The 22,309-nt window shown below is 47.5% G+C and overlaps 2 protein-coding genes across 2 annotated transcripts in view; both read left to right on the top strand.

The window, feature by feature from the left end:
* The window catches only part of GRIN3A (glutamate ionotropic receptor NMDA type subunit 3A), a 136,375-nt gene that overhangs the window by 111,077 nt on the left and 2,989 nt on the right, over window positions 1-22,309 (top strand). Inside the window, exons 7-8 of the mRNA XM_036330165.1 lie at window positions 14,989-15,153; window positions 16,533-16,609. Coding sequence (XP_036186058.1) covers window positions 14,989-15,153; window positions 16,533-16,609 — 242 coding nt within the window. The remainder of the gene's footprint in view (window positions 1-14,988; window positions 15,154-16,532; window positions 16,610-22,309) is intronic.
* PPP3R2 (protein phosphatase 3 regulatory subunit B, beta) lies at window positions 7,425-8,246 on the top strand. The gene has a single exon (XM_036330166.1). The coding sequence runs from the start codon at window positions 7,427-7,429 to the stop codon at window positions 7,937-7,939; it is 513 nt and encodes a 170-aa protein (XP_036186059.1). The 5' UTR covers window positions 7,425-7,426; the 3' UTR covers window positions 7,940-8,246.

Here is a 22,309-nt window from a genome sequence, read left to right on the forward strand (position 1 = left end):
AAGGTGAGGAGTGGATTGGGGGCTGGGGGAGGGCAGGGCAAGAGAATGTCCACATGCCCCTTGTGGCAGATGGAGGTGGGGCTGGGCCAGTTAGAAGAAAGTACTACAGCCTAACCATCTGAGAATGCAGCTCCCCCACCTGCAGACAGAGGGTCCACCTGCAGGCAGAGGCCAGGCCTTGTGCTGGAAGGAGAGAGAAGTCGGACCAGGTCCACTGAAACGACCCTGGTCTTGGGAGTCAGACCACCCTGGCTCTTCCATGACTACGAGGGCCAGGCAGCTTTCTATCGCTGGGAAATTTACGTAGCCCCTCGGCGCCCCAGTTTAATTCATATCTTGCTGGGTTGTTACAAGGTTTTCTGTCTCTGAATCCAGGGGGTTCATGTTGTTACTGAGTGCTGAGGGAAACAAATACTCACTAAGCAAGAGGTCAAAGGTTGCAGTGAAAGGAGCTCTATCCTTGGAATCCAGGGAGTTCGATTGCATGGGGTAGGAAAAAGGAGCAGTAACGTTTGAAACAGTCGAAAAGTAAATCATCACACTTTCCAGGGTTCGTTATGATCAAGGCAAGTGCACTGCAGGAAACTTTGCCCCATTCCATCCTTGACCTCACCTTCAACTTGACCCTCCCCCCATCCCTGAACTTCCTTCCTCCCTGACCTCACCCCATTTCTAGCTGCCAACCTCTACCTGACCTTTAATGCACTCTTGACCCTTCCCATCCTTGACCTCCCCAATCCTGAACTTCCAGTAAGGGACGGGCCACAGGGCAGGGCTGAAGATGTCTGTTAAGGACGCTATTAAGTAACTTTTTAAAAGCCTAAGTTTAAATTGTGTGTTTTCAGGAGCCTGTAGAGCAGCAGTTCTCAACCTGTGGGTCAAGACCCCTTTGGGGGTTGAACGACCCTTTCACAAGTGTCGCCTAAGACCATCAGAAAACACATATATAATTACATATTTTTTTGTGATTAATCACTGTGCTTTAATTATGTTCAATTTGTAACAATGAAAATACATCCTGCATATCAGATATTTACATTACGATTCATAACAGTAGCAAAATTACAGTTATGAAGTAGCAACGAAAATGTTATGGTTGGGGGTCACCACAACATGAGGAGCTGTATTAAAGGGTCGTGGCATTAGGAAGGTTGAGAACAACTGCTGTAGAGGAACAAATGTAAACATAACCATGGTGTCAAAATATCCACATCAGCCCTAACCGGTTTGGCTCAGTGGATAGAGCATTGGCCTGCGGACTAAAGGGTTCCAGGTTCGATTCTGGTCAAGGGCATGTACCTTGGTTGCAGGCACATCCTCGTAGGGGGTGTGCAAGAGGCAGCTGATGATGTTTCTAACTCTCCATCCCTCTCCCTTCCTCTCTGTAAAGAAATCAATAAAATATATTTTTAAATATATATATATATATATATATATATATATATCCACCTCAAAAAGGTGCATGAAAACACCATGAACAAAAATTACTGAACCTCTCTGAGCTTCCTCTTCTGCAAACTGTAGGTAGAGCTATTTGAGGTTTCTGACATAGCATAAGGGATAATGTACATAAAGGTGCCGGACGTGGAGTAGTGCTGAATGGGTGGTACATGTCTCCATCCTGACCCTACCATGGCCCACTGAGTGACCTTGGGCAAATCACCTAAGCTCTCCTAAGCTCACTTCACCTTAAGACTGAGCGTGCAGCAGTCCAGGTTAGAGAATGCCGTGGTTCTCAAGGGGGTTCATTTTCGAGGAACCCTGACCTACCTAGGAGATACAGATCCTGGGACACGGGGGACAGTGAACTACCCGGCCTCCATCCCTGACCATGGCCCCAGACTACCAAAATGTGCATCTATATGCACATTTGAAACCTGTTAATGTTGTTCCCTTAGAAAACAGACTTTTCTCATGGCAGATCCATTCTTCCCTCTGTTGATTTGAGCGGCAGGGGCGAAGGAAGGGTTAGTCAACTATACATTGAAAGCCAAAGAAATCACACAGCCACATCAAGAAGCTTCAATGTCGGTCAATTTTCTGTCCAGTTTATTTTTTAAAACCCAAAGGGAATAGTACGGGGGTGAGCGAGGGGTGAGTTTTACCGCAGTCTTTTCTGCTCTTGACAACTAGGTCACGTCTCAGTAGCTCCCTGCCCCCTCCCCCTCCCCCCTCATCCCTATCCCTTTCTTTTTCAATTTAAAATGTCACTGCTATTCAACCTGCTGAAACGTACGGAGAGGCGAGGAAAGTTAATGACTGTAGATTGCTCTAAATTGAAAACCCGTGTATGCCGAGAGCCACCTTGACAGCTGAGTGCCTCCCTTGGAATAGCCTACGTAATTAAGTTTAATGTTTAAGCCAAGCGGGGGGTCACACGGAACCTGTCCAGGTAGTCCCTTCTGGAAACCTCAAGAAGCACAGAGCTGTTCACGTGTCCTTTTAGGATGTGGAGCGGAATTGCACCGAAGAAAGGGAAACCAATCTCAGAAAAGCCTCATCTTCTTGTACTCTGCTCCCAGAACAAATTCATCCATCCATCCGTCGGGAAACATTGAACTTCTGCGTGCCCTCCGTGCACCCGGTGCAGCCTATGGAGAGATGAATACAGAGCTCACACGCAGGGAGAGATACAGGCAGACCTGTGGGCAAACCCCCTCGGCCACACCACCACAGGGGCAGCAGCAGCAGAAGCTACAGCGTAGAACTGGGACACAGGCAAGCCCATGATTCACTCATGGGAAATCAAGGAGTCAGCGAAGGCTACCTGGAGGAGGTAGAGTTTGTAGAGGAAGAACCCTCCAGCTGGAGTGTGAGCAAGACATTGAAGAATGGAATTATAAGCAATGCCATTTGGCCCCAGATGGACAGGACTCCACGCCCTCTTACTGGTGCCCTCCTTGGGGATTCAAAAGTTACAGTTGGCCCCCTTCCCTAGCTCAGCTGTTCTGCAGCCACAGCTAGAAGCAGAAGTAAATGACAGGCCTGTCGCTTTTCCTGCGTTCTGCCTTGCAGCCCCTCCTACCTCCGCAAGACCGGGGACATCCTTTCTAGGCTCCGTATGGAAAGCCGTCTGGAATAACGGCAAGAATTTCTGCTCTGGGAGTGGACACACTGGGGTTTGACTCCTGTCTCCATCATTATGTGTCTTTGCAAGCCATGCAGCTTCGAAAACTTCCCGTCCTAACCCCAAAACTATTATTAATAGAGTCTACTTGTAAATAGTGAAGTATATTTAATGAGCTGGTTTGTGGAGTATACTTAGCTGAACAAATGTTTCCTTCTTCTTCCCTGAGTATAGAGCTGTGCACATAGGAGAAAAACATATTTGGTAAATAAGCACATACAAGAAATTACAGTTGGTGCACCCTCCCTCAGGGACCCAACTGCAAAAAAGCAGGCGCATTTTATAATTATAAGCATCTCAGAATTCCAACATAAACTTTTTTATGACTTATATATGTTATACAACTGAAAACTTTTTTGGCAGGACTTGAGAAATACATGATTCTGGCATTTTCTTCATGCAAAGTGCTGGATTAATCAGCTTTTTTTTTCTTGCTTTTACTTTTGTTTTTTATTAAATTATGGGGGTGTCATTGGTTGATTAGATTATATAGGTTTCAAGTGTACAATTCTATGATACATACTTTGTATATTGCATTGTGTGCCCACCACCCAGAGTCAAATCTTCTTCCGTCGCCATATATTTTACCCCCTTAACTACCTCCTACCGCCTTCCCTCTGGTAACCACCACACTGTTGTATGTATCTATCTGTTTTTGTTTGTTTTTCTTGTTTATTTGTTGCTTTCTGTTTCATACCCCACATTTGAGTGAAATCATATGGTTCTTAGCTTTTTTTTTTCTGATTTCACTTATTATATTCTAAAGACCCATCTATGTTGTTGCAAGTGGCAGTATTTCATCTTTTCTTACGGCTGAGTAGTATTCCATTGTATATATGTTCCACATCTTCTTTATCCTGTCATATGTTGATTAACCAGCTTTTATAGTATCATGTTATTCCTTTCTTCCAACTCAGCTTTGAGGTTTGAGTGAGCAAACAAGATGGCTTATACAAGCCATTCACTTTAAACAGATCTTGAAAGAAAAAGCAATACTGTTTACTTTAAGTGTGATGGAGGGTATTTCAGGTCAGGTTGCTGGGTAGACAGACTGGAGACCGAAGGACAATTCTCCTGGTGTTTTCCTCTCACCCCATATCATCACAAGGCTAGGGCGGCTTCTTTGTTGCTCTCTGGTTACTAAGTTTGAATTCTGATACAATGAAAACTAATTCCAGCAAGTGCCCCGTCACCTTGGCTAATGACCAAGTAAACAGATCTCATGGAATAAGGGTCTCCTCTTTTATACACCAGAGATGCTGGGGGCATAAATTATACTGTCAATAGTTCTTGCTTTTCCTCTGGTTAAATTCAGTGAGCTCATGAACATTTATGAATGTTATTTATTTACTATGCAACTAAAAGGTGTGAACAGTGGCCAGACTGATTAGGACTATTGTGAGAGTCTTCCTTTTTTTTTTTTTTTCTTTCCTTACACTGAAATCTATGGGTGATCCATCACAGGAAACAGGTCTCCTCCCTGATTATTCCCTGGGCTAAGTAGTTGCCTCCAGGCTCTGGAGATTCCAAGCTTGAAGTAAACAAAGCATGAAAGTGTGTGAAGATTGCCATCTAGTGGCCATGATGCGAGATGTCACAAAATATCAGAAAGGGGAGGGCTTCCATTCCAGCTAAAGGTCCAGGTTCCCTGTAAAGCTCCCAGAATGGCCTTTATAAGCCTCAGGTCTCATCACTTACATTTCTATTGGTCTTATTTTTGCACATAATCATCTCATAATTCTTCATCTGAAAACTCTTGAGGAAGAAAAGAATAACTTGCTGAAATGGAAGGACCATCAGGCTCCTGATTTCTTCCAAAGCACTCTGTCAACCCTTTTAATTTAGTCACTACAGTGAATGTCCAACTCTCCAGATGCCTCCACAGTACAGTTTTGAGCTAAAAGAGTAACAAAAACTGTTTTCCATAGAAATGACTAAGATTAATCGCCAGAGAAAAATTGAAACGAGGCCTTGAGCCCTGTAACAATGCTGAACTAATACGAAGCTTATGAAATGGGGAATAACAGAGCTCAGCCTCACGTTATGATGTCAGATCCGACATCACATCACATCCTCTGTGAGGCAGGAGTAAAGCAAGTCTGGTTGCACACATTCAGTGAAACGGTACCGTCTTCCCAAGATTGTCTATTCCCTCGTTAAATTAGTTAACTCTTGAGATAATATTTCTCCTCTTACATCATATTTCTATATGCACTCCCTCACCTCACTCTTACAATAGCCACATGCAGTAGATAAAGCGGGTGTAATTATTATCACCTTTGACAGATGAGGGCACTGAGGCTGGGACAGTACTAGCTCCTCTAAGAGCTCACAGCTAATAGAGGCAGAGTAGAGCCTGGGGAGGGTCTGTTTAATTCCTGTGCTCCCTCTGCTACCCTCTTGATACCTCCTACCAACACACCCTCCTAGAGGAATACGCTTACTAAAAGTGTCCACGCTGACCACTCCTTTATAAATGATGACCATCGATCGAGGTGCTAACTCTGGAGAAAGTCAGTGAGGGTTCCGTAAGAGTGGCTGATGGGCCAGTGAGATTGGTCACTGGATTCCTCAAGCCTGCAGTGGAAAGTCTGTAGTCAGTCCCAAAGAATGCTGGACTGGAGGAGCCAAAGGTAACGCTGGTAAAATGCTTAGAGCCATGGATGGCCTACTGTAAACGGTATATGGGGGGTGTTCATTCCAGGGACATAACATGCATGTAAGTGCCCAGTTTGCCAAGTATTCTTTCCCCACCAGCAGGGTAAATAATAATAAGATTAGTAATAATAGCAATAATGATAATGATTTATCACGTTGGCTAACATCAGCTATAATCCTCACACACGTGTACAAAATCTATTACTGGCTGGATTTTACAGATGGAAAACTGAAGCAACTTTGCCAGGTAAGGTTTGATGCTGAGTCTTTCTATCTTATCATGCCTCTTTCAGATCTAGTTAATTCAGCCAGTTGGGATAATAATTCCGTTATCAAATATTTGAGCCTCCAAATCTCTCCTTTTCCGTTAAACTGTCTGGATCCAGGGGTGAGGTACCCTGTGGCCGTGTGCCAGTTTCAGCATGGTTGCCTGTAGGTGATGTTTTAGCTGAACTGATGCACAGAGAACATGCCAGCATTTTTTTAATGAGGGAATTTTTGCCCCCTTCACATTGATTTTGTGGCCTGGGGCTCCCCCGAGTGAGTCCGTGTGTTGTTCCTGAACCAAACTGATTTCGTGTGCAGTGGGAGCACCTGATGTGCTCCTAAAGGGGGAAGGAATGCGAGGGCGGGTGATACTAATCTTCAACTAGTAAAAGGACAGGTCAGTTCAAGCGAAGTAGGGGAGAGTGAGATGGCCAAGAGCCACCATGACTCTCAACACACGCAAAAGGCTGCCTGGGCACACGGTGCTCTGCGGGGCGGCCACCGGGCACCATCCAGCAGAGACGGGGACTGTGCATGAGACATGGATGCAAAGAAATAGGGTGATGGAGACTCTGCTCCTGGGAACTTGTCTTGAAAAAGGCCCGGGATCCAGCATTGCGTGCAATCCCAGGAGCGCGATGCCCCCTGCCGGCGATCCGCAGGAGTGTGTGCTGTGTGAGCAGTCTCTTAGGAAGACCCTGGACCCCGGGTCCTGAAACGGGCCAAGGCCCGCGGCACCCAAAGGCTGTCCGTCCTGGCTTACCTGTCGGAGAACTGGGGAATACGCACTAGCATCCCGGTGTGGTGTTACCTCACCTGGTCCTTACACCCTTACACGAGGCCTGTGAAATAAGGAAGCAGAGGAGCCCTTGGCTGCAGTTCACTGCCATGGGCACACATTCACGGAGGGCACGCTGTACGCCAGGCACTGTCCCGGGCCGCTGCGGTGATGGCACCAACGCAGCCCCTGCCCCTCGCAGCTTATTGTGCAAGGAAAGAAGGGAAAGTGAGGAGGTAAGGAAATGAGGTAATAGCCGGAGGACGGGGTGATCGGGAAACCTACTAGGGGCGGAGAGCAGGAGGAGGGGAGGGCAGCCCCGCTCTCAGCCTCTTCCCCTTCCGTCTCACCACCTCCTCCACCCCGCAGGCGCCCCCTCCCGCCCGTCTCCTCTCCTCCACTCCCTCCGCTCTCGCCAGCCCCTCCTCGCCCCGTCCCGCCCCGCCCCCAGTGCCGCCTATTCCCTGGTCTGGGGGGTGGAATCCCGGGAGCCACCCCCCTCCCCCCAACCCCCCACCCTCCCTCGGCGCAACGGTCCCCGCAGGAGCCGGGCGCCCACCGCCCCCGCCCCGCTGCGAGCCGGCCTGGCGCCCACGATGGGGAATGAGGCCAGCTGCCCCGAGGAGATGGGCTCCCGCTTTGACCACGAGGAGATTAAGAGGCTGGGCAAGAGGTTCAGGAAGCTGGACGTGGACTCCTCGGGCGCCCTGAGCGCGGACGAGCTCCTGTCCCTGCCCGACCTGTGGAACAACCCGTTGGCGCAGCGAGTGTTCGAGGTCTTCGACGCCGACGGCGACGGCAAGGTGGACTTCGAGGAGTTCATCATGGGGACCTCCCGGTTAAGCGTCCGGGGGGACGAGGAGCAGAAGCTGCGGTTCGCTTTCAGCATCTACGACATGGATAGGGACGGCTACATTTCCAACGGGGAGCTCTTCCAGGTGCTGAAGATGATGGTGGGGAACAACTTGCAGGACCGGGAGCTGCAGCAGATCGTGGACAAAACCATCATCCTCCTGGACACGGACGGCGACGGGAGAATCTCCTTCGAGGAGTTCAAAGCCGCGGTGGGGGACCTGGAGGTCCACAAGCAGCTGGTGGTGCAGGTGTGAGCCTTGGGGAAGAGCGCCACCCAGCGGTGACCTTGACGTCGCTATCTCTTTCAAGGTCAGCTCAAGAAGCCCTTGGAAGTATTTCTCTTTGTAAAGCCGCCTTTTCTGACACCAACCTCATAACCAACTCGGTGTCGTTAATAATTCTTCTCACCGTGATTTGGGGGGGCCACCTGAAGGAACCTGGTGGAGAAAGAGGAGGAAATGGCGTTTATAAATGTCTTTGTCTTTGTTTTGATTTGGAGACCAAACTATAAAGAGTGGAGATGAACTTTAAAAGTTTTAAAAAAATAAATAAGGAAAAAAGCCCAGCCAGTGTGGTTCCGTTGGTTGAGCGTCGTCCCCTGCACCAGGAGGTCACCAGTTCCGTTCGCATCAGGGCTCATGCTGGGGGTGTGGGCTCTCTGCCCAGTAGGGGGCGTGCAGGAGGCAGTGCATTATTTTCTCTCTCCCTCTCCCTTCCTCTCTTTGAAATCAATAAAAGTATATTTTAAAGAAGAAGAAGAAATATATATGTGTATATATAAATATATCTTTGCCTTTACTTTGTTTTTTTTAATTTTCACTTACTGACTTCTTTTTTATTGATTTGAGAGAGAGATTAATTTGTTGTTCCACTTATTTATGCATTCATTGGTCAATTCGTTGTTGTTGTTCATTCTCACCTGAGGATATTTTTTCCATTGATCTTTACAGAGAGTGGAAAGGAGAGAGGGAGGAGGAAGAGGAGGAGGAGGAGGGGGGGGGAGGGGGAGGGGAAGAGAGAGAGAAAGAGAGAGAGAGAGAGAGAGAGAGAGAGAGAGAGAGAGAGAGAGGAAGAAACATCAATGTGAGAGAGACACATCAATTGGTTGCCTCCTGCACGCGCCCTGACCAAACTGGGGATCGAACTTGGGAAATCAAACCCAAGACCCTTAAGAGCCAAGGCTCTAACTACTGAGCAACACCAACCAGGTCCATTGGTTGATTCTTGTCTGTGCCCTGACTGGGGATCAAACTGGCAACCTTGGCTTATTAGGTAACAATCTAACCAACTGAGCTACCCAGCCAGGGCTCACGGATTTATATATGGGAAATATCTGTACACATCCAGTGTCCGGTGAACAGTTTTCATTTCCTTGTGGTGTTCAGGTGTCTTTGACAGATGTTTAATGTCCCATTGTAGCAACAGGGATGCATATATTTCTCTTGCCTGAGCACCTTTTAATCAATTCCGTGGGCAACAGAAACCATCTTTCCCTTTCCCAGGCCGCAGCCCCCTCAGGATGCATCTAGAAATCCCTGAACGTATGTAATGCCGGCCAGGATAACCTCTAAAAGAGACATTATTTATATACTCTGCAATGTGCACAGTAAAATACGGACATTTTAAAATTATGACCAAGGGTTTGAAACATGTGGATTGCATTTTCACATTTAATAGGAGGAGGAGAAGTATTTCAGCTCTAGAGTGGCTGGAATTAAACCAATAGCTCGATCCATCTACTTACTATGGTTACCCAAGGCTGTGTGGCACGAACCTTGAACTGAGAAGCTGTGTCTAGCTTCAGCAACTGGGAAGATCTGGCTTGATGTGGCTTTTGGGGAAGGAAGGCCTGTTGCTGGTTGCCAACAAAGTCTGTACAATTTTTTGGGGGGCAGTGGGGGGTGGAATAAGTAGTTAACATTCACTGAACCACTGTCCAAGATAGTTACATTTGTTGTATCATTTAATCCTCAGAGCAACACTGTGAGGTGAGTGCCATCTCTCAGTTTTACAGATGATGCTGTAGAGAGATCTAGAATCTTCTCCAGGGTCTCTCAGCTGGTTAGTGGCAAAGCAAGGACTTGAACCAGCCTTTCTGGGCCCAAATGCAGAGCTTTTCCCGACTCACTGCATTGTCTCCTATTTTGGTGATGCCTGTATTTACTACCTCAAATTATTTCTGATAGTCTTATTACTGAATTCAAGCCTCAGTTTTCTCAAAAGAGGTGAACAGCTTGTCAAGGAGGTCCCACCTCTTTGGTATGCATTGAAAAAAAAAAACACACACACATATTGGCAAGGCAGTCTTAAATCATCTTCCGCCTTCATCGCATCTTAAAAAATAGTGACAGTATTTAGATTAAACTGCTAACAGCAGCCAGCATCCTTTGAGTCTATAGAGATCAGTAACAATATGTCCTCATGAATCCTGTATTAACCGCCTGTGTCTGCTCTCTACCATATGTTGCAATCCCCAAACCACTAGACACTTCTTTTGAAACACAGAACAAAATATGGACCCAGAGCAGTTGGTTTATCCTCTAAGTTTATCATGCTTTAGAAGAATTCTCAAGGAAAAACCTTTGAGGAATTTTCTTTTTTTTAATTACAAACTCCATTCTCCCCTTATGCTTTTGATCCTCTCTGTTAGCATGTAGAGTAGGTAGTTATTCTGGCTACCTTGTTCTATCTATTTTGCATGACTTGAAAAGGAGAGGTCTTTTTCAAATGAAACACCATAACATTGAAAGGACACTAGCAGCAATAAAGCCATATAAATCAACAGATTCAATCTAACAGCTCAGAGGCTAAATCTGACCCACAAATAAATTGTTGCACTGTTAGTTTTACCTGGTGTTTATCCTCACAAATATTTTATTTGCCAAAATCTTCAAAAATCGGAAGATTTCTTAAAAATCAAAATTACCAGGGTGGGGTGGCCTTTTCTTGGATAAATTACCTCTGAAGCGTGGGCTGAAATTTCCCCCCTGGAGAAACTAACGTGCTCCACTCTTCAGGACAGGAGCTCTAGGTGGACTGGCACGGTCATTCTTTTCAAAAATAAAACAACTGGTCATAAAACATTTATCCCAACAAATGGTATTTTTTTAACGACTGCAACAACAGAAGAGTTCACATAACACAAACACAGCTGTATCACATTTCAAACCACTGTCCAATAATAAAAGCTAACAGGGAAATTTAAAAATGGAGAAACATCAATATGTTTGGAAAGGGGTTAATAGCTTTTTTTCAAACTTTTCTGAAATGCGTAATTGGGCAAACGATATAAATATGATTCAGACAAAAGGAGGCGGGGAAAACAAGCATTCAAAACTAGCCTCGCTAATTGGAAAAACACAAAGGAGAATATTGAAAACAGGACAACAGGGCTAATTATAGAGCAGGGTTATTGGAGGAGTGAGCACCCGTGACTGGGGCATCACCGGCAACACTGGGAATGGCTGTTAACAGTGGCTGTGGTACACCCAAAGTCAAAACAGTTGCAGCATCTGATCTGGTAGCCCCACCCATTGCAATTTGGGGAATGGTTACTTATTGATAAAACAGTTCAGTGAGATTGGGTGGGCCAGAGTGAGCTTGGAAGGACAGAGGGGAGCCATCAATGACTGAGATCTGTCCCTGGCTGAATCCTGGGACAGTCTTCTGTCCTCGGCCCTTGGGAGTGTGGACTCTGAGTGATCAGCTGAAGCTGTAGGTGAAACAATGAAGAAAATAAAAAACACACTTTAGTTTGCAGTTCTTCGCTCTCATTATGCAGCTCTCGACAGCATGAGGCTGGGCTGTTACTGTGTCTCTGAATGTGATGTTTCTTCTCATGTCACAACTGCAATCATCATTTTGTCTACATCACTGAACTTTATTTTAAAGATCTGACATTGAATATTCATTGCTCCTCTCCTCCTCCTTCCTCCGACCAGTGATATATGTCAAGTTGAGTAGGTCCCACCTTATTTGAAAACAAGTTCTCCTGGGATGGTGGCGGCGGGGGAGGAGGGGGGAGGTGCACGAAGAGTAAGAGAGGCAGAAGGAGAGGCTCGGCTGGAAAAGTACAGCGCGCTCACCCTGGTCCTGGGGGACGAGCGGCCGAACTGCAGCTGCAGCTGTGCATCGCACACTCAGGCTCCGACACACTGTAAACATTTCCAGTGGCGCTCACAGGCAGGTTCCTGCGGGTTTTCAATTCCGACGGTGAGTTTTGAATAAAAATGTCTGCGAGTTGTTAGGGGGAATAGACAGAGCTCAGATGGCCAGGGATCTGTCAATGGTGTTCGTTTGAAAGGCAGTGTGGGCTTTGGCCACAGACAGACCTGGCTCCACAGCCTGGCTCCCCATTCGTTAGCCGTGTGATGGTGGGTTAGGTCGTTAATCTCTATATTAGATGCCCAGTTTTAAAAAGTAACCACTTGTGTTTGTCCATTAGTGTGTGGGTGTAAACAACAGAAATTTGAAGGGAGAGAGGTATAAAATAAGCTGAAACAGCCTCTTTGTTACTGAGGTGGTAAGAGGAAAACGAGACTGTTGGCTGCACAAGGACACACAGAGGGAAGCCGTGTGTTTAAAGGCGAGATGACTCTGTGTGTTCCACTTCTCTTCTTCGTCTTGGCAGCGCCTTCTCAGAAAGCAGTGCCAGTCTGTTCAGTGTTTTGCTGAATGGTTGATGATGTTCAAGTCCAAAGTGAACTGCCGCAGTTTGCTCTTCATCCGTAGCAGTAATAGCACACTGAGTCCTTCTGTGATGGCTAGTTCCTGTGTCCATTACGACAGGTGCAGGCCAAAAGCTATTTCCAAACACATTTGCATGTACTTTCCAGAGATGAAGTGATACAATGGACACCACCTGTAGAGAGACGTCCCAGGAAAGCTCCAGTACCTGTGTAGCCCTCGGGCCCCGTATGCCTCCTCACAAAGCCCTACTGGGGCCCAGCATTCCTCTCCCTAGGGCTGGCTTCCGCTGGCATCCTCGGGTGGTCGACCCACTCTTCCTGCCTGTGTCTCAGCCCCCTGGACCTGGACCTGCTATGTCCCTGCTCACCTGTAGTCATTAGTTCCCCAGCGACCTTAGAGCCTGAGCCACAGCCTGAACTAGCGTCATGGAGGAAACCAGATCTGTGGCCCAGGCTCCACCAAAGCCTGAGGTCCCCCAGCTCTGCCCCTGAACGCTGCCCCCTAGATACACTTCCTGGAATACCCAGGACGCCTCGCCATGCCTGAGCCGTGCCTGGCTGGCAGTTTCTCCTGGACTGGGAGTGGAGGTGGGAAAATGAAAGAAAGGGAAATCTCTGCAAGAGGATGGGAGGCTCACCCACACCAGTCAAACGAGTTGTTTAAGAGGGTAGGCTCTGGCCGGCTGGTGTGGCCCACTGGTGGAGTGTTGTCCCATGCACCCAGAAGTTGCTGGTTCGACTCCAGGTCAGGGCACATGCCCGAGTTTTGAGCTCGATCCCCAGTAAGGGGCGTGCAGGAGGCAGCAGGTTGATGTTGATGTTTCTATCTCTCCCTTTCTCTCTCTCGAAAAATCAATAAAAACTTTTTATTTTTTTTAAGTATATTTTATTGATTTTTTACAGAGAGGAAGGGAGAGGGATAGAGAGTTAGAAACATTGATCAGCTGCCTCCTGCACACCCCCTACTGGGGGTGTACCTGCAACCAAGGTACATGCCCTTGACCAGAATCGAACCTGGGACCTTTCAGTCCGCAGGCCGATGCTCTATCCACTGAGCCAAACTGGTTGGGCGATAAAAACTTTTTTAAAAAAAAGAGTGTAGGCTCTGGAGCCAGACTGCCTGGGTTCAAACCCCAGCTCTAACCTTTCCTACTTCTGCGACCTTGAACAAGTTACTTCACTCGTTTGTTCCTAAATTTCCTTGCCTATAAGATGGAGATAACAGGACCCACCTGATAGGTCGTTATGAATATTAAACAAGTTGCTGCACTGATAAAGAGATCAGAACTGTGCCTTCCACATATTAAGTGTTAAGTAAATATTGATGATGATGATGATGATGATGATGATGACGATGACGACCAAAAGCCTCCAGCAAAGGGCTGACACCCAGGCATCCCAGGGCTTGCCCTCCCTCACGACACATGCCTCTTGCACCCTACCCCTAAGTTACAGTCCCTTTCACAACCCCTGTTACATCACTGTGCCAGAAGGTTACGCCTTTTCTTTTTTGTTCCCACCACCATAAGCTTAGAACGGGTACTTTTCCAGCCGAGCCTCCCCGTCTGCCTCTCCTACTCTAAATCTTACCTCCTGAGTCAGCTTCTCCACAGAGCCCAGGGGGTGTGAGTCAGGTATCACGGTATACAGGTTTGCTTCCTCCCCAGACTCAGGCTGATTAAAGGCAAGGACAAAACCGTCCTGTCTCCTCCTGTGGGACTTGGAAGAGTGCCTGGCACGCAGTAGGCACTCAGCCTATCCAAGGTCCATCCTTCTGCGTGACTGACTCTTGCCATCGATGTCAGTGACTGAATAATACCTGTTTCGTAGAGAACTCGGGAGGGTCCTCTTAGGTAGCACATGTAAATCGCTTAGCCAAGTGCTGCCACATGTAGTTACTGTCACTGTGGTTACTGTATCGGCAGCAGAGCCCAGGCTTCGGAGCAAAACAAACTTGGACCTGCAGACCAATTCTGCCACCTAAAACCTGCAGGGACCTCAGTTTCCTCAATTATATATTGCAGTTATAATACCTATCTCCGGGCAAAAGAGTAAGCAATCAGCAAGCATTAGGTGGCTTCAATTTCTCCTCCGTGGCTGACTAATTTGGGGATCTGGCTCAATTTATCTCACTTCTCCGCATCTGTAAAATTAGTACATGGAATTAGTTGATCTCCGTGTTTCCTGCCAGAGCTAAATTTCAAAATTTTTGAATTCATCATCTTTTCCCCTGAAACCTATTCACTCCACGTCCCTGAGAGAGGTTCTTTTCTTGATAACTATTCACTGTTTTAATATATCAAGTTGTTTCATCTCTCGGACTCTCCCTCCCTCCCTCTGTAGAAGCTGTAGCATGGTCCGGACTCAGGACCCCTGCACAAGTCCAGGGCCATTCATACAACAGGACTATGTGTGAGTGGGACCCTAGGACCTGCGCTCCATCCTGGCTGGACTGCTTTCACAGTGCAATGAAAATGGGGTCCACAGGGCACGCAGGGGGCACAGACTCTGCATCCTCAGGGTCTAGGAGAAAAAGAATCTGCATCCACGAACGAACAAGTGTGGGTGCAAATGGAGCATCACACCCATGGCCTCTCCTTTCTCTTCTGCCCCAGACTTTGCAGATGGGCATCAAGCACTTCTCTGGGCTCTTCGTGCTGCTCTGCGCCGGGTTGGGTCTGTCCATCTTGACAGCCATTGGTGAGCACATTGTGTACAGGCTGCTGCTACCACGAATCAAGAACAAGTCGAGGCTGCAGTACTGGCTCCACACCAGTCAGGTGAGTGACGCGGGCGTCTTGCTCTGATGCTCCCAACCGTCAGAATTCCCAGTAGTGGGAGAATCCAGAGCTCCAAGTCAGACCGACAGTGACACGTTACCAAGAGAACTGAGGTGGTGTAGACACCCTCCGTGTCCAGGTCAATCTCCTCCATCCCATTCATTCACTTTCCCCTTAAATTAAGCTCTCCCATAAAGCCCCTTCCTTTTCTATAACCCTCCACTGCTGCTCACAATGGAAGCAATAGAATTGGGTTTTTTTAAACCTGGTTTCACTTAAATAGTGGCAATCTGAGGAGATGCTGTGAAAGATTTTTTTCCCTACAGATTCTTTTCATGCCAAAATTGAAACCCATTAAATGAGCTTGAATTCCCTGATTCCCTTTGAGCCCACCGGCCCTGGTTCTCTCTGAATTTTCAATGGTTCAGAAAATGGGGCCACTTTTGCCCCATTCATCTGTTTTTGCTGACCACTTTGTTGTCACAGTAGTGGTTTTTTTTTCTGGGTAGGTTACTATCACTGGTTTGGTTACACTTGAACCCTGTTTTCCTACCTTCATCCTGGGAAGTATTTTGTCTCTTAAGGAGAACTCCAGTCTGCCTGGTGTGGCTCAGTGGTTGAGGGTCAACCCATGAACCAGAGGTCACCGGTTCGATTCCCAATCAAGGCATGTGCCCTGGTTGCGGGCTCAGTCCCTGGTGGGGATTCTCTCATCAATGTTTGCATCTATCTACCGCTCTCCCTTCCTCTCTGTAAAATCAATAAAGACATATTTTTAAAAAAAGAGAACTCCACAGATCAGTTTTGTTCTCAAGTGTTCTTTCCTTCTTTGTTTTAGCTGCTGGGGAGTTCAGACTTCTTCTTCTTTTTTTTTTTTTCTTTTTTTATTATGCAGGCATCCTGGTATAGTTAACAACAGAGTTGGTATGAACCAGGCCCAGAATGCCAACCAGCTTCTGGCTGCTGTTCTCCCAGCTGTGTAACACTTACCTAGGTACACAGCAACCTAGGCAGCTGCCTACGGCTGGGGCAGACTTTTATTTTTACTCACCTTTAGCAAGTGCACTGGGCCCTTTGTCACACCTTAGTGTGACAGCTCTTCTATATATCACATACCTTTTTACAACCCAGAGCTTTTCTAAGCTTCCTATCAAATTACTTTTTTCCCCTCCTTGTAGAATAACTTACTAGTAGACTTAGAATTTTTGTTCTCTTGAGATTTGGGGCTGAATGTTGATCCGTTTCGGGCACCTCTGGACATTTGTTTACAGAGGCCAAGGCTTGTAATGACGAGATACACCGTTGAATCTCAGGCAGTGCTTTGGCCCTGACTGTGTGTTTCTAATAACCTCTGTGTGTGACTCTGTTCTTTCTGCCAGAGATTACACAGAGCGCTAAACACGTCATTCGTAGAGGAAAAGCAGCCGCGTTTCAAGACTAAACGTGTGGATAAGAGGTAAGAAGAGACTGGGTTTCTTCAGATTTGTTAATGTAAAAGGTTAGAGATGAACTGAGACTCCGTGCTCAACAGGAAAATTATAATAATAAAAGCGTGATATGCTAATTAGACTGGACAGCCGAAGAACCTTCCGGACAACCTTCCAGAGGAAGCTGGGGCTGTGAGGGCCGAGCCCCTTGCACAAATTTCATGCACCAGGCCTCTAGTGTATAAATAATTCAGATAGATTAGGACCAAGATGTTGATAAACATAATGAGTAAAAGAAGATGTCGTTTCAAATAGAAATAGAACAGACAGAAACCATATCTGCACATCTGTGAACACTGAAAGGCAGCATAGACAATATTTGTCCAAATCCCGTCTCAGACGCTTACAATATGCATGGCCTTGGGCAAGTTATTTAGCCTCTCCATGCCTCAGTTTCCTCCTATGTGAAATTGAGTTAAAAACAGTACCTGCTCCCTAGAGATGCTATAAAAATTAAATGAGAAAATACATGGAAAGCCCTGAAAATAAAACTATTTTAGCAATCGCTCTTGTGTTCAAAATACACATAACACAATTCATGACTAACTGCAGGTAATTAATTCACTCAATATTGCCTTCTGGGCATGTTTCCACGCCCCACTCCATTCTAGCACTCCCAGGAGTTGAAATATGCAGCAGACATGTTCTGCTTCATCCATTTCCTGGCATTCTTACGCCAAACTCCCCAGAAAAGAGCAGCTCATTACCAGAAATTAACAAGCATTAAATGCACAGATGACATTTGAAAATCAAAACGTCACACCTTCCCCACATCCAACCTGGGGACAACTGTTGCCTGTTCACTCGTGGTGGGTGGCTAAGGATGTCAGAAGCGTTTTGGGTCTGGTTCCTGGCTTGGCTGCCTAAGTTCCTGGTTCATTGATATGCCAGGGCCCTCAGTGTAGGGCATTACCTGCCAGCAACTCTGTCATGGATGACAGATCCTGGGCTCAAAGCTAGGCCTTCTGGGTAATTTTGAAATCTGACACTCACACTTCTGTAACAGAAGGAAAGGCAAGGGTGGAAAACATGATTTGTTTTTCTTGTTTGAACCTCCTCTGATACTGCCGCAGCGCCCTCCTCTCCAGGTTGCGTCTAGCCTGTCGGGATCATTTCCGCTGTCTCTTAAAGCCTCTCTTCCCAGTCGGTGAGCAGCCCCCCTGCCACTCAGTCTGTGGTCTTCCTGTTCCATATACTGCGGCCCTGTCAGCGACAAGCTGTAGGCGGAACGGGTCACAGCTGTTCTATGTCATACATTTTTTTCTATAATTATTTTGACATGAAGTTTTAACCGGAGGAATGCAGAAGGCACAGCAGCAAAGACATCATCTCATAATGACGAGGCATTTGTTTTCCAACCTAATAGAAGCAGGAAGCCCAGCTCCGACTGTGATGCGAATCCTAAACACATCTCTTTCGCCTAAATTGAGGACCAAATGTGTCTTTCCCTCAACTTATCCACTCTTCTTGGCAAATCCCCTTCCAGAACCCCTCCTTTTGAGAAGGCCCTGGGGCAGAACATGTCCTCGTGGGTTATGTTGGGTCCACACTTCCTGTAACCAACACCCACCTGTAACCTTTCGAAGGCGGCGAGTGTTTGAGGTCCCACGGCTGTCGTGCAATCTTCTGAATGGCCTAGTCCGGTGATGGCGAACCTTTTGAGCTCGGCGTGTCAGCATTTTGAAAAACCCTAACTTAACTCTGGTGCCGTGTGTCACAGAGAGAAATTTTTTGATATTTGCAACCATAGTAAAACAAAGACTTATATTTTTGATATTTATTTTATATATTTAAATGCCATTTAACAAAGAAAAATCAACCAAAAAAATGAGTTCGCGTGTCACCTCTGACATGCATGTCATAGGTTCGCCGTCACTGGCCTAGTAGTCCCTAGTGGGTATCGAACCTCTCCGTTCCACCATTGCTCGGTGGAAGCTTGTTTGGCTCATTTGTTAGTGTTAAGTACAGTTCACTCACTGGCCACATTATACTCTCAGGCTGAGAAAGGCTTGATACAAAACACAACCTACCCAAGGGAACCTCACCTAAAGTCAAGTCTAGGGCTTGATTAATTAGGTTATAAATTTTTCAATCCTTACCTGCTCCTCAGAGACAATATATCTTTTAAAGATCTCCACTCAAGCCGGGCCAGCGTGGCCAGTGGTTGAGCGTCAACTTATGAACCAGGAGGTCACTGTTTGATTCCCAGTCAGGGCACATGCCTGGGTTGCAGGCTCAATCCCCTGTGTGGGGCGTGCATGAGGCAGCCGATCAATGATTCTCTCTCATCATTGATGTTTCTATCACCTCTCCCTTCCTCTCTGAAATTAATAAAAATATATTTTTAAAAAAAACAACTCTCCACTCATGTTAGGTTTAGAATTTACAATAAGCTTGACATTGCAATTTACAGTTGAATTACAAAGAAGGCATTTAAAATTATTAAGTTCTTATACTCAAGAATAATAAAAGGATGATTTTAAAACACACACACACAGCCTACACTGTGGGAGGGCAGCAGTGTCTCACACTCATTCCTTCCAACTAGACACCAAGTCTGACACTCAGCATCTGCCGACTGGCATTCACAGGTGGTCCAGAGCCACCTGTCGATTATCAGAGCACTTGTGATGCTAGGAGCTAGAGTTTGTCACGGAGCTAGATTTTGTCAGGGAACATATTCTTCTATGTTCTGTTCCTGGATACGTGTTCGGAAAGCTCTGGAGAAAACCAGATTAGCTCTGTGTACCTGATTTCTGTGGTTGCCTGGGCAGTCCAGTAAAACCTGTGGATAGATGCCCTACTCACAGATTTTCACCTATGAATCATTCTATGGGACTATGTTAGTTTCACTGGCTTGAAAACTCTCTTTATCTATGCAAATGCACATGTCTGCTACAATTTGGCATCCCTCCTGTGTGCTTCATATTTGTTGAAGGAATTAAGCAATCTGTACTAATAAAAGGGTAATATGCTAATTAGACTGGGAGACCTTCCAGGAGACCTTCAGGACATTCTTCTGGACAAAGCCATGGTGGCGAGGCTGAGATAGAGGCGGTTAGAGGCCAAGAGGGGAGGGCAGTTGTGGGTGATCAGGATGATGGGGGGCAGGGCCGTTGGGGGTAAGCAGACCAGCAGGGGGGCCAGTTGGGGGCTAGCAGGCCATCAGTGAGGGTCAGTTGGATGTGATCAGGACAGCAGGGGGGGGGGCAGTTTGGAGTGAGCAGGCCGGCAGGGGGGCAGTTGGGGTGAGCAGGCTGGCAAGGGAAGGCAGTTGGGGGTGAACACACTGGCACGGGGGGGGAGTTGGGGGTGATCAGGCTGGCGGGGGGCACTTGGGGGCAAGCAGGCCAGCAGCAGGGGGGCAGTTGGGGACGAGCAGGCCAGCAGGCAGAGTGGTTAGGGGCAATCAGGCAGGCAGGCAGGCAGGTGAGCAGTTAGGAGCCAGCAGTCCCAGATTGCGAGAGGGATGTCCAACTGTCAGTTTAGGCCCGATTCCTGTAAACTGGCAGTAGGACATCCTTCGAAGGGTCCCAGATTGGAGAGGGTGCAGTCCGGGCTGAGGAACACCCCCTCCCCTGTGCACGAATTTCGTGCACTGGGCCACTAGTCTGTTTATATAATAGAGGAATATGCAAATTAGCCAGGACAACCTAAAGTTTCAACCGAACAGCAAGCAGGGACCTGAGGCTGCATGGCACCTGGCCAGGGTGAGGGACCTCAGGCCACGCCCCCTGCCCTGCAGAGCTTGTTGTGGGACCTCGGGCCACGCCCCCCACCCCAGCGGGACTTGATGGGGACCTGAGGCCACAGCCCCCACCTGACGGGCTTGACAGGGGACCTCAGGGTGTATCCCCCGCCCCAGCAATGAGCCGGGAGACCTCATGCCACACCCCCTGCCCAGCAGAGCTTGACGGGGGACCTCAAGCTGCGCCCTCCACCCTGGCACATGGCCGGGAGACCTCATGCTGTGCCCCCCGGCCCAGTGGGGCTTAATGGGGACCTCAGGCCATGCTCTCTGCCTGGCGGGTCTTGACAGGGACCTCAGGCCGAATTCCCACCCTGTGGGGCTAGAGGAGGACCTCAGGGCACTAACGACCCTGTGGGGCTTGACAGGGGACCTCAGGCTGCACCCCCTTCCTGGTGGGGCTTGACGGGAGACCTCAGGTCATGCCCCCACCCCAGCTCTGGGTCAGGAGACCTCAGGTCCCGCCCCTCACTCGCAGGGCTTGACAGGGACCTCAGGCCATGCCCTCTGCCCCCGTGCTGGGCTGGGGGACCTGAGGCTGCGCCCCCCCCCAGGGGCTTGACAGGGGTGGGGCTGACCAGGTCTGGGTCTTACCCAATGGGGGTGGGGCCAATCGGATCTGGGTCTCTTGTGTTTTCGAAGTGCATGCAGGTGGTGGGAAGGGATTTGACTCTGGGTCCCGCGGTGCATCCCAGACTCTGACAGGAGGGAGATTTTCATATACATTTTACTAATTTTCTTTCATCTCTTCTATTATAGAGAAACGGCAAATAGCAATATTAAAATATTTCCTCTAATTAAGTCCCTTTTGATGTGCACGAATTTTGTGCACCGGGCCACTAGTAGATAAATAAGTGAATTACTAACGTGTGTTTGAGGAAAGCCTGGGAAGAATTTTAGGCCATGGTCTGAAAGTTGATGCTGCTTCTATTTTTATTTAAAGCAGAGAAAAAAAGTGGATATTGCAAGAGACTGTTTACATATAGTCCTTGGTTCCCTTTAACATGTGATTTCATGTAAGTTTTGGTCTCTCCTTCACCCCACTGGGTTTCCAATACACCCCCCTTTCCTCTCACCCCAAGATACACAAAAATTGTAAACCATATAACACACATTGCTAATGAGATTGTTTTGAAATTATTCAAACTCAATAGGAAATCACTTGAAGAGAAATTTAAAGTGAAGCATAAGGCTAGAAGGAAAATTATAACCACATCTCTGATCCAGGGATAAGTGGGTTCATTATAGAATTTTACCCAGCCCAGGATACATGAGAGGTAAGGTCTGGTACCCCCTGCTCATGTATATGAGACTTAGACCATGAGAAATGTTAAAGAACTACAGGGTAGTTTAGAATGTGTTTGTGTGTTTTAATAGCTTGGGGCATGTAACAGTTAATTTTTACTGTAAGACATTATCTCAATGTTTTAAACAACAGTGAGTCGCTTATGAATCTATGGGTCAGCTGTGCCATTTACTGATCTGGGCCAAACTTGGCTGATCTTGGCTGCATTTGCTCACATGTCTGCAGCCCGCCTGTGGGGTGGGGGCAGCTGCTCGGGGCTGGCATTGTCTGTGATGGCCTGGGCTGGGCCACCTGGGAAGACTGGGACTCTCTCCAATGGTCTGCTGCCGTCCAGCGGACTAGCCTGGACTTGCTCACGTGGCAGCAGCAGTTCTGAGAGACAGTGGAAGTGTATGAGGTTTCTTAAAAGTTTGGGCGTGGAGCTTCTGCCACTTCTGCCACTTTCTCTTGCCCAGAGCAGTCCTGAGACCGGACCGAATTCAAAGTGGAGGGAAAGCACTCCCGCCCTTGAACTCCCCGTGATAAGCATGAGGAGCAGGGATGAAAGGAGGAACAAAGGCTTGTGACCACTTTTGCCATCTGCCACAGGGGAAATGAAATAGAATCATCCTGTGA

The sequence above is a fragment of the Myotis myotis genome, unplaced genomic scaffold (assembly GCF_014108235.1).
Source record: "Myotis myotis isolate mMyoMyo1 unplaced genomic scaffold, mMyoMyo1.p scaffold_m19_p_12, whole genome shotgun sequence".
NCBI lineage: Eukaryota > Metazoa > Chordata > Mammalia > Chiroptera > Vespertilionidae > Myotis > Myotis myotis.